The sequence below is a fragment of the Ailuropoda melanoleuca genome, chromosome 14, assembly GCF_002007445.2.
Source record: "Ailuropoda melanoleuca isolate Jingjing chromosome 14, ASM200744v2, whole genome shotgun sequence".
NCBI classification, from domain to species: domain Eukaryota; kingdom Metazoa; phylum Chordata; class Mammalia; order Carnivora; family Ursidae; genus Ailuropoda; species Ailuropoda melanoleuca.
The window spans coordinates 98,617,089-98,627,918 of NC_048231.1; the positions used below are offsets into that span (position 1 = coordinate 98,617,089).

Here is a 10,830-nt window from a genome sequence, read left to right on the forward strand (position 1 = left end):
GAAATACGGAGAACAAACTGGTGGTTGCCGGAGGGGAAGGTGGGAGTGGGGGAGGGGTGAGCAAAATAGGTGAAGGGGATCGTGAGGTACAAACTTCCAACTATAAAATCAGTAATTCATGTGATAAAAAGTACAGCACAGGGATGACAGTCAATGATATCATAATAACTCTGGGTGGTGACTGAGGGTACTTACATTTACCGTGCGGAGCATTTCATAACGCATGTAATTGTCGGATCTCTATGTTGTACACCTGAAACTAATATCATATTATACATCAACTATCCTTCAAAAATTTAAAAAATCTCGGAATCATTTCAGTGTAAAGAACTTTAAGGTTTTTTGAGGTTCAAAGATGTGTCTCTACAAATGACAGATCTATGTTTATTCTTCATTCCCTGTCCTTTTAAATAACATAGTCCTCTGCAGACCTACTCGGTCACCTAGTATTTGTCAATATTTGTCAAAGAGTCAGGTCAGTACATGTTTGAAATATTTCAGTTGAAGTCGGTAGTAGCTGTCTGACCAATTGAATCATAACACTTAAAACTAGAAATGCTATCTATGAAAGGCCATTAATCTTATATGAAGAACTATTTTTTTTTTAATTTTAAGTAATTTTCTACTTGCCTTTGGGGAAAACTTCACACAATCATCTGTGTTCAGTCCCTAATAAGGCTCTCAGAGACAACCACAAGCTGTTCACAATTCCCAGATGCTTTAAATAAAAAAATCCCACGAATGACAAAGAGTGTAAAAGGCTGTTTTGCAGCTGGAGTCATTAGGCAGGTCTCTCGACATGGATTTTCAGTGGGAAGAAAACCAGTACATTTGTCTGAACTCGAATTCCTAGCTGTACTCTTAAGTTTCCAGGGTGAGGAAAACTTCATGAAAATTATTGGAAATTCAGGTGAGGATAAAGATCCGCTTAAAGAAAAGCAGTCCCTAGGATCTGGTGCTTTCTGATTTACATTGTTTATAGTGGTGTAAAGCAAATATAACTCGTACTCCCTTTACATGCATGAGGTAACAATACACACCAACAATGCTCCTCTGTAACAGTGTCATCGAAGCAACAAAGAGTGAGGTCTTGCAGCATTTCCTTCTGTCTGACGTTAACTTGTCATTATTATTATTCCATTCCCTACCTTGTTTATCTACACAAATACGGTATGTATACAAAAATGACTGCAGGCAAACATTCCAGGATTTTGTGCATTAGGAAAGATGAATAAATCAATACGTGGGGCTTACAAAACAAACTAGTTAGCTGCCTTTTTCTTTTTTTTTTTAAACGCAATGTCTCCTAAAAGAACTGATTTGGGCAGAGGCAACTGTAAAGACACAGAGACATAATAGGCCATGATTGAGTAATCAACTCACTTGTGATGTCGGAAACAGTATGTTTCATCTGGATATCCAGTTATCACCCAGAATTTTAAAAACTTAACTAAACTGAGCTGAAAATTGTAGTTGATCCATTTCAGTAGAGGCTATTTTATCTTGTGAGCAGTGACACTAGTGCTTTTGGATTCTGGTGCTGTGGTTCTAATTACATAAAGAACTGTCAGGAACATTATTTTCAATGTAGGTGAAGATATTAAAAAGCTAAGTTCTTCACACTATGGCATGGAAATAAACATATCCGACATTCAGCATACCAGCTCGGACAACCCCCATGCCTACAATATTCAGACCTATCATAAATTCATAAGAATGGGACAGAAGTTTCTGGATAAGTGGATCCCTTTAAAAAAAAAATTCTCTTGTCTACATCTGACACTGTTCAGGAATCCAAATCACCTGGGAGCAAACTGGTTGCATTTTAGTGGAAACTAAAGACCAAAGAAACAAACGAAGCTCATTTCTCTTCCTCCATGTTCTTCGAGTGCAACTCAGGAGTACAGAGTCCCAAAGTCAACATCCATCAAGCCACATATAGGCAAGATTTGTAACCTACAGCACCCTATTTCTCTATGCTCCTACCTGTTTGTCAACCCTATACCTCACAGAAGAAATGTATGGGAAGATACCCTTGGCTGTGGCCCCATGATTTCCTAGTGAATACTTCTGTAATTTTCATTTACAAACCCCATCCACAAGATCCAGTGACTTGCAATTATGCACCATTTATATAAAACATGCAAAATGAGAAAAATAAAGTTAAGAAAGGAAATAGGCTTTTTTGAAAGATATAAATGTAAACAAAATTCATGAAGTTTTCTCCCCAAACATTGCAACTGATCTCCTCAGAGTTTAGGTTTCTTTGATCAGCAATCACTAAAACTCAATGTTAAATGTTGATGAGGAAAACCTAGAAATAATCTAGCTAGAAAACGTGAAAATAAAATGGACACATTCTAGAGCATAAGTAAAATATGTAGAAATATACTAGAATAGATAAATATATTAACATACAAAGAATTAGTTGAGAACACTTATTGAGAATAATCTGGAAAGATATTTTGACAACTCTAAGCAAAGATGCCATAATCCCTAATCTCAAATTATTTCTAACATAAGTCTCTGGACCACTGCAAACAAATGCAATTATTAAGTGACTCAATGGCATACATTTCCAAGTTACAAAAGTTTGAGAAATTCAAAATGTTTAATAGCTCAATGGCAGGAAAGCAGTTTGGGCTAATGTGGAAGAATCGTGAAGATTGAAGAGATCTGATGGAAACTCTAAAGGAAAGGAGGTAAATGTAATGAAATTAGTAGGTTGGTTGGGAAGAGGAGAAAGTAGGAAAGTATGAGTGACTGGCAAGGCCTTGGCAAGCACTAGCTGACATTCCAATCAGACTAACCTCTCTTTGCCCTTGTCCAGGCCACCTTTGTGCCAGCCAAGGTGGGTAAGGAGCCTGTGGCACCCCACCAAGCCTGCACACCAGCTTTGGAGTCTGCAGCAGCCTGGTGGAAGCAGCACCTCTTTCTAATTTGCCGGCCCAGAGGAGGCATCATTAGAAATTTGTCTGTCTGGGGTGGGCTCCGTTTTGTGCTCCAAGATCTAATACGTGATAGAGGCAGCCTAGGATAAGACCTCATTCATGCATGGACTGTTACAACTGACTCACAGCTAGTTTCCTCGGTCTCAATTTTCTCTTTTTGATTCTGCACTCAACGATTTTACTCACACTTCCTTGAATACCATTTTGCCATTTTGGTCAAGAATCAATAGTGGCTTTCATTGCTCTTACATGAGATCCAGAACAGCACCAAGTCTTCGCCTCGCTGAACCTCCCTCCTTTTATATTAACCCAGAACTCAAAATCTCTGTATCAACCTCATCATTTGATTGCAGTCACCAACACACAACTTCCTCCTCCCCGTGCATATTTTGTATTACTTCTTAAACTCTCTTTTCCTACTCTGATCATCAGTCAAAACTTGGTGGTTCAGCTGAGCGCCCTCATCGGTGGCGGAAGATCAGACAAAGACGTGAGTAACAGTGCTGATCTGCAGTGGCAAACAGAAGTCTGCTCAGAACTAGTCTCCAGAAACTTTCTGAGAGAGCTGACTTCATTTCTTTGATCCTCATTCTTTTTATAATCAGTAAGCTCAGTTGAAACAACAGTAGTCTCAACATCATTTAGTTCATATTGGAAGGCTTCCCAAATTCTTTTGGTGGAAACTAAGACACTTTTCTCGTGGCTAATGACAATCTAGAGGACATGAAGGGCCCCAAATAATCTTGGTCACTGTCAGTATATTCACATTTCCTCCGTTCCTTGCCCCTGGGGTCTAGACAAGTTTCATATTCAGAAAAGTCAGTCTGGAGTTATTTCAAACGACTTCCCAGGTCCTGAGTGCAAAGGACAGGAGACAAATATTTTTCACTCACAAAGATAGTCCATAGGAAATTCAGGTTCAACCCATGCTTCTGCCACTGTCTCCCTCTATTTAAAATATATCAAGAACTGGATATAGGGGACACTGATTGGCATTGTGTCATCTTTTGGGTGACCTCTGAGTACCTGACACTTGTCTGAAGATGAACACAAGCATGGGAAGAGCCCTGTGTGTATGTAGAATATGACAGTCATGAAAATCTCTCCTTTGGGTCCCATAAAAGAAGTTGATGGGAGGCAACAAAAGGATGCATAGCAGTTTATAAAATTTGTGTCATAATCACCTCTCCCTTGACAGTTGAAATAAATTAAATCTGCTCCACATCTTATACCTGTCTGTCTGCTTTAATCCCCACATTGATTTTTGACCAAAGAGCCTCAAGACTTGAAATAATCAAATCACATCAGAGCAAATGGAAGTGATCTCTTTCTACTTTCCAGCTGATTTTTTTATTTTCAATCTTTACTTACATTTATTTTAAAAAGGAATTAAACCAAAACATAGAGTCAACAGCTGGACATTTTCCATCAATTATAACTTTTTACTAATAAGCCCTTTTGATATTCTTTTAACCTGCCAATTGAATATCAAAAGGCCATTTTGCAAGTGTTCAAAACACATGGACACTAACAATACTGACCATTATGTTCAGTCACCTTCATATCGTTTACAGCTTATGTTATAGTTTTGTGCGAGAAATTTAGTCATGTCTGGACAAGTGAAAGACATTGTTATTAATTAGTAAGAGTTAAATAACTATACCTCCTAAAAATTGATTACTTCTATTTTTTATGATTTAAGATATTTATAATTATTTTTTTTAATATATAATGTAAAAGATCTTATTTCCTATTTGTTTGAAAAAGGTTCTTTATGATACTTTTTTGAATGGAAATTTTCCTTGCCTTGGTCTCTGAGAGATAATTAATGACTTTTTTTTCCTGGCCAGGTTTAAAAAACATTTGTGTAATGCAAGGTTTTTGTTTTTGTTTTTAAGGTACAAAATATTTTCTATATATGTCTCAAGGAATGGAGTCAACACTTAAAATGAAGAAAATTTTTCTCCCCCACATATTCCATCACCCCTCTCTTTAACGTCAAGTTCTCAGAACAATTTGTCTGCCCACAACCCACACTGCCATAAGGGAAGCAAAGAAGGCTCAGTGGGGTCCAAGGTGACTATGTATGAAAAAGTGCTGTCCTTTGCCAATCTCCTCCTTAGCACACACCGCTGCTGCGGATATGAACACTGTTCTTCCTTTCCAATGCAGGAATAAACAACAGTCTGCAGTATAAGCAGAGTATGGAAGAGAACAGCCAAATCCCAAGAAACCTGAGCTCTATAAGTCTACACACAGGCCAAGGCCCAATGCTGGCTGGAAGCACATGAAAGAAAGGAAGGGAGAAAGAGAGAGGTAATGGATGGAAGGAAGGAAAGAAGGAAGGACTGGAGGAAGGAAGGAAGGGAAGGAGGGAAGGAAGAAAGGAAAGAAGGAAGGAAGGAAGGAAGGAAGGAAGGAAGGAAGGAAGGAAGGAAGGAAAAAGTTAATATAATTTCTGTCACCAGCAAAAATGATTTTTTTCTGACATGTTCCTCTGCTGTGAGGAAACTTCCCAAGAGGCAGAACGCGGAAGACCCTGAGACCACCTTCCTTTCACTCTGTCCTAATGCAAACCACCCCCAACACACACACACACACACACACACACACACACTGCTATCTAGGCCTCTCTGCACTTGCACGTCAGGAAGTGAAAAGTTACTTTTTCTTACTCTCACGCAGGTTCTGTGCGGCCTGCAGCTTACACAATTAGGGCTTCATTATGACACAGGAAACAAATTACTAATACAAAATTAGTGCTAGGTCTTGAGGGGAGCCTGCTCAGGCTGAAAGGCCTGGAAGGCTAGTCTGTTTCTGCTCCGAGGGCCAAAAACAACTGAAGGAATCAAAGCCCTGAGCTGGCAAAGGAGTAACGTTATCAAACATTTATTAAATTCCACTCCACTCAACACTGACTCAGCAAATAACAATCCAGCACCATTTTGTTATTGCTGAGGATACACGAGGATTATAAAACTTGGTCACCACCATCAGGAAGCTGTAACATAGTCAAAAACAAATAGAAGTTATATAGCTGAAACTTGCAGGCTGTTGATACCATGCATTTTTTGGACTTACCAATTTTTTTTTTTAAATTTCAGGAACATGGCAGGTCCAGAAACTGGACAGATTTATAACTGTTAAATCTGTAATTGATGGATTAGCAAGATAAAGAAAAACCAAATACTAACATTCAATGACTGACAGCTTACCTAAGCTCCATCGTTAAAAAATATTTGCAACGATAGAGTCATGAAAAAGACACAGAAACCAATCCACAGTGGTTGGCTTTCCCATTTCTAACACTTGAAGACATCTATGACATACTCACCATCGGTTATAGTCAACGTCATCACGAACGTTTCAAAGGTTTCATTGTCTCCTGTGCTGGCCTTGAAAGAACAGCGGTAAAGTCCTGAGTCAGAGGCCATGACCTGGGGCATGATGATGAAGGTGCTTCTCATGCCCTGACTACAGTTGCTCAGTATCTGTCTTTGGTACTTTGAAGTATAACTTTTCCCTTGGGACAAGTTGCAGCTAGTCAAGAGGTCGATCTGATGGGGCTGGATCTTTTCCCACGTAACTTGGTGTATTGGCCACTTCCCTGGAAGCTGACAGGTGAGTGTGACATTTTCCCCAGCTTCTGAGATGATGTGGCTATTTGATGGCACAGCAATCTCGAACCTATCTGAAAACAAGAAGCAAATGATTACACATAAGCCCCCAAATTTTGAGGTCCAAAGGTGGGAGCTGCCCAGAAAGTTCTATCAAAAGTATCGGTGATGTTATTTAACACAGTTTCACCAACTGTAAATGATACCTTATAACACATTTTTTTGTAAGGAAAAGACCTTTGAAAGAGGCAAGTAAATAAATAGAAAAGAGGATATACTTGTTCGCACATATTCTCTTAAGTTTTACATGGTTAACCGTACAACAAGAAATGTAATCAAAACCCCTGGTGCTTTTCTTGGCAATGATCTTATCAAGAGGCTGAATTTCACAAGACTATTCTGTAGTAATGCTGGGCTGGTGACTCAAAGTTGTATTCTGATCCTAATCACTGATATGATTTTAATGGTCATTGAAGAGATAACAAATCATTTTCACCTAAATAAATACATACACAAACTTATCTTTCAGATATACAGGTTGTTTGAGGCATACATAGAGTTAGGGTCCACATGTTATTTAAATCCCTGGGTACCAAGAAAGTCCTTCAATATTTTCCCACTTTCCTACCACCAGAGCTGAGATACCCAGCACAGAGCACTCAGTAAACAAGCACCAGATAGTTCTGGGCCACTTTCTTGACTTCCAATTGAAAAAGAAAAGAAAAGAAGATCAGAGGGGACAGGAGAGGAGAAACCACACTTGAGAGAAGAAGAAATTGAGTCTAAAACACAGTAAGAGATTTGCTGTCTACATTAAACTAGAATACTACGTCTATAACAGTTTCATCCTCATGAAAAACTGGCTTCTTTTCTTCAACAAGTGGTTCCATTGGTCAAAATGTTGTTGAAAAGGGAAAACCACAGCACTCCAGTTTTTCAATTTGTAATCATACAACTATTTATCAAAGTTAACACTTAACCCACATAACAAGCACACAGGAAGCATTTTCTCTCTAAATAAAAAGCCAACAGAAGAACAGGGGGGAATAAGAAGGAAAGGGAGAAAATTCATAAGACATGGAAAAAATAAGAAAATAAAAGCTTAAAGAAAAAGGAGAAACTAAAATAAAATTAAGACAGGGAAAAGAAGATATGAGCAAAGAGAAAGAAATAAGAGATAATATAAATAAAAGCCTAAATCAGATACACGTACACTGTACTGGGAAGATATAAGGAAATGAAAGAAGGGAAACAGAGAAAAAGAAACGTTTGTGTGAGCCGTGCTTGACCCTCAGAAATTGGCGGTAGGCCAGCCCTGTCCACCCCGATGTTTGTCTTCAGGGCTGCACACCTGCCGCGTTGTTGTCTTCCTCTGTGGGGCCACCCTCCACCCATCTCAGGAGCTTGATATGCTCATGTAACCAAAACCCGCTCTCAGGAAGTAACGCTGTGTGATGTCAGCATGGGTAAAAAGGGGGGGTCCTCTCCTAGGAGTATCTGCACTGGGACATATCCACAAAGCAGTGAAGGCAATCTCCAATGCTGAACAGCCAGGCCTCAGGTTCCCGGGTGGAGCTGTCCTTGAGGGAGCCAGGAAGGTTCCACAGCCCAGGCTCTACGTAAGGACCCAGACCCACCTGTCAGTAGACATGACTGGGACCGAAAGAAGCAGGCTCCCACTCACAGGCAGGTGGTTCTGAAGCACAGAGTAGCCCCCAATTAACCTTTCCAGATGAACAGAATAGCTGGTTAGTGTCAGATAAAAACCAAGACCCAGACGAGGTCTGCAGAGCCTGCCTGGCCTCTTGTGTTGCTTGCTGCCTGCTCGTATCACCTGACCCTTCTGCACAGCACATGTAAGGTGGCAGGAAGTGACCCTGAAGACCCCCCCACACAAGAGGACCCCAGCATTCTGATGTGCTTGGAATTGGAAAGTGTATCTACTTGAAATAGGGATCAAAAGGTTGTAGCTGATAGAGAAGAAAAAGTTTGATTAGAACTCTAAAAATAGAAACAAAAATAATAAATACCAGTTAATTTTATATTTCTAGTTAGTGTTATATTAATTCTCAGCATATAGAATAAACTGTGTTTTGTTTTGTTTTGTTTAAAAGACAATTTTTTGAGCAGTCTTATGTTTACAACAAAATTGAGAGGGAAGTACAGAGATTTCCCACATACTTCCTCCCTCCCCCCACACAGAGCCTCCCCATTATTGACATCCCCCATCAGAAGGATACATTTTATACCAAGTAGGAGCCCATCTTGTCACATTATAATCACCCAAAGTCCAGAGTTTATATTAGACTTCACTTTTGGTGTTGTACATTCTATGAGTCTGGACAAATGTAGAAGGACACACATTGTACCGTATGGTGATTAACATAATATAATAAAAAAATCATTAAAAAAAAAAAAAAGAAGGACATACATCCACCATGATGTCATATGGAGTATTTTTGCTGCTCTAAAAATCCTCTGTGCTCTGCCTATTCATCACTCCCTCCCCTCAACCCTTGGCAACCACTGATCCTCTTACTGCCTCCATCCTGCCGTTCCCAGAATGTCAGATAGTTGGAATCATACGGGATGGAGCTTTTTCAGACTGGCTTCTTTCACGGAGTAATGAGCATTTAAGGTTCCTGCATGTGTTTTCGTGGGTTGATAGCTCATTTCTTTTTAGTGTTGAATCATAGTCCATGGTCTGGATGGGCCGCGGTTTGTTTATTCATTCACCTGCTGAAGGACACCTTAGTTGCTTCCAAGTTTTGTCAATTATGAATAAAGCTTCTGTAAAAAACCACATGCAGGATTTTGTGTGGATACAATTTTTTAATTCCCTTGGGCATATCCCAAGAAGCATGATTGCTGGATTTGCGGTAAGAGTATATTTAATTGTGTAAGAAACTGACAAACTGCGTTCCAAAGAGGCCACCCCGTTGTCCATGCCCACCAGCCATGAACGAGTCTTCTTGTGACTTCCGTTCCTCACCAGCACTGGGTGTTCTCAGTGTGCAGGATTTTGTATGTTCGAATAAATCTGTGTGTTCTCTTTACATGATTTTATTACAGAATAATATGATGAAATTCTCTGTACTTTGTAGATGGTTTTTCTGGCATGATAGCAGATCATTTTAAAAAATTATCTCAGTGCTTCATCAGCTTTTCCGAGCACCACTCAATCCCTGGGGACCTCAAACATTCCTGGGTACACTGGTGCATCATACCACTGCCCTGGGCCACCATCACATCCCCAGGTGCGAGTCTGTCCTCCTTCACCGTTCTCACCAGGCAATGGCTCTGCGTGCAGTCTGAGCAGCCCTGCGTTATCACTCACCAACTTCACAAAACCCTGAGTCCATTTACTAGAAGCTTCGTAGGCCCAGGCCTCTGTACAGACCTTTACACACCACTCTAACGACCTAGGGCAGTGCTTGGCATAGAGCAGAGAAGTCAAGAGATCATTTTGAATAAAAAATGTGTTTGTAATTTCACTTTGTGATCAATGTGTGGTGTGTACCCACTGATCTGGGGGAGGGGGATATTTACAGCCACAGAACCTCTCATATTGCGAAATGTGTTTGAAATCATATGTATAATGCCTAAATGAATTAATTGTTCCAGGCAACAATCATCAATGTCTGCAAATTCACAAAAAACCATTCACGTCTCCACGATGCCGCCTTGAGAGTAGTAGCCTTGCCAAAAGAATCCAGTCTGACCTGGCTCGAGCCTCGAAATCTAACTACCAATTTCCCGAACTACAAAGAGTGGAGAAACATGTCCAGTGACACCCGGGCAAACAATCGGTGGGAATACGGAAACACAAAACTCCTCAGCTCCAAATAGGATCTCTCCCACCCCTGAAAACCATTGTGGACCCTGTGGTGCTTGCTGACTAATTCCCCTCTCTTCTCTATTCACTCAAAATTCTGGAAGGAATCCACTGCGCCCAACTCTGCCTCATTTCACGTGTGTGCTTCAACACACTGAGGAACCACTCCTACCATTCTCCTGCATGGTATGAGTCCTGGATGCTATGCCCTCCTGGAAACCACTGACCTTCTGTGGCCCTGCAGGTCCCTGTTTGTCTTCTCTCCTTTCTGACCTTCCTTCACAGTCTTACTCAGGGTTTCTTTTGTCTCTGCTGATCTTTTAAAATGTTTAAAATGTTTTTGTTCCCCCCAGGGTCCCAATACCTATCCCCCTCCACTTGCCATCCCTGGGTAATGGCCCCTATTTGCAATTCGCAACCATCTCTT

General features: G+C 40.4%; 1 protein-coding gene across 7 annotated transcripts in view; it reads right to left on the reverse strand.

Moving 5' to 3' along the window:
- Positions 1-10,830, reverse strand: part of CD226 (CD226 molecule) — a 92,773-nt gene that overhangs the window by 19,024 nt on the left and 62,919 nt on the right. For 6 of the 7 annotated variants that reach the window (XM_011220627.3, XM_034642816.1, XM_034642818.1 and 3 more), the window contains exon 4: positions 6,286-6,642. In XM_011220627.3, the coding sequence (XP_011218929.2) occupies positions 6,286-6,642 (357 nt within the window). The remainder of the gene's footprint in view (positions 1-6,285; positions 6,643-10,830) is intronic. The other variant, XM_034642820.1, reaches the window with a different exon arrangement.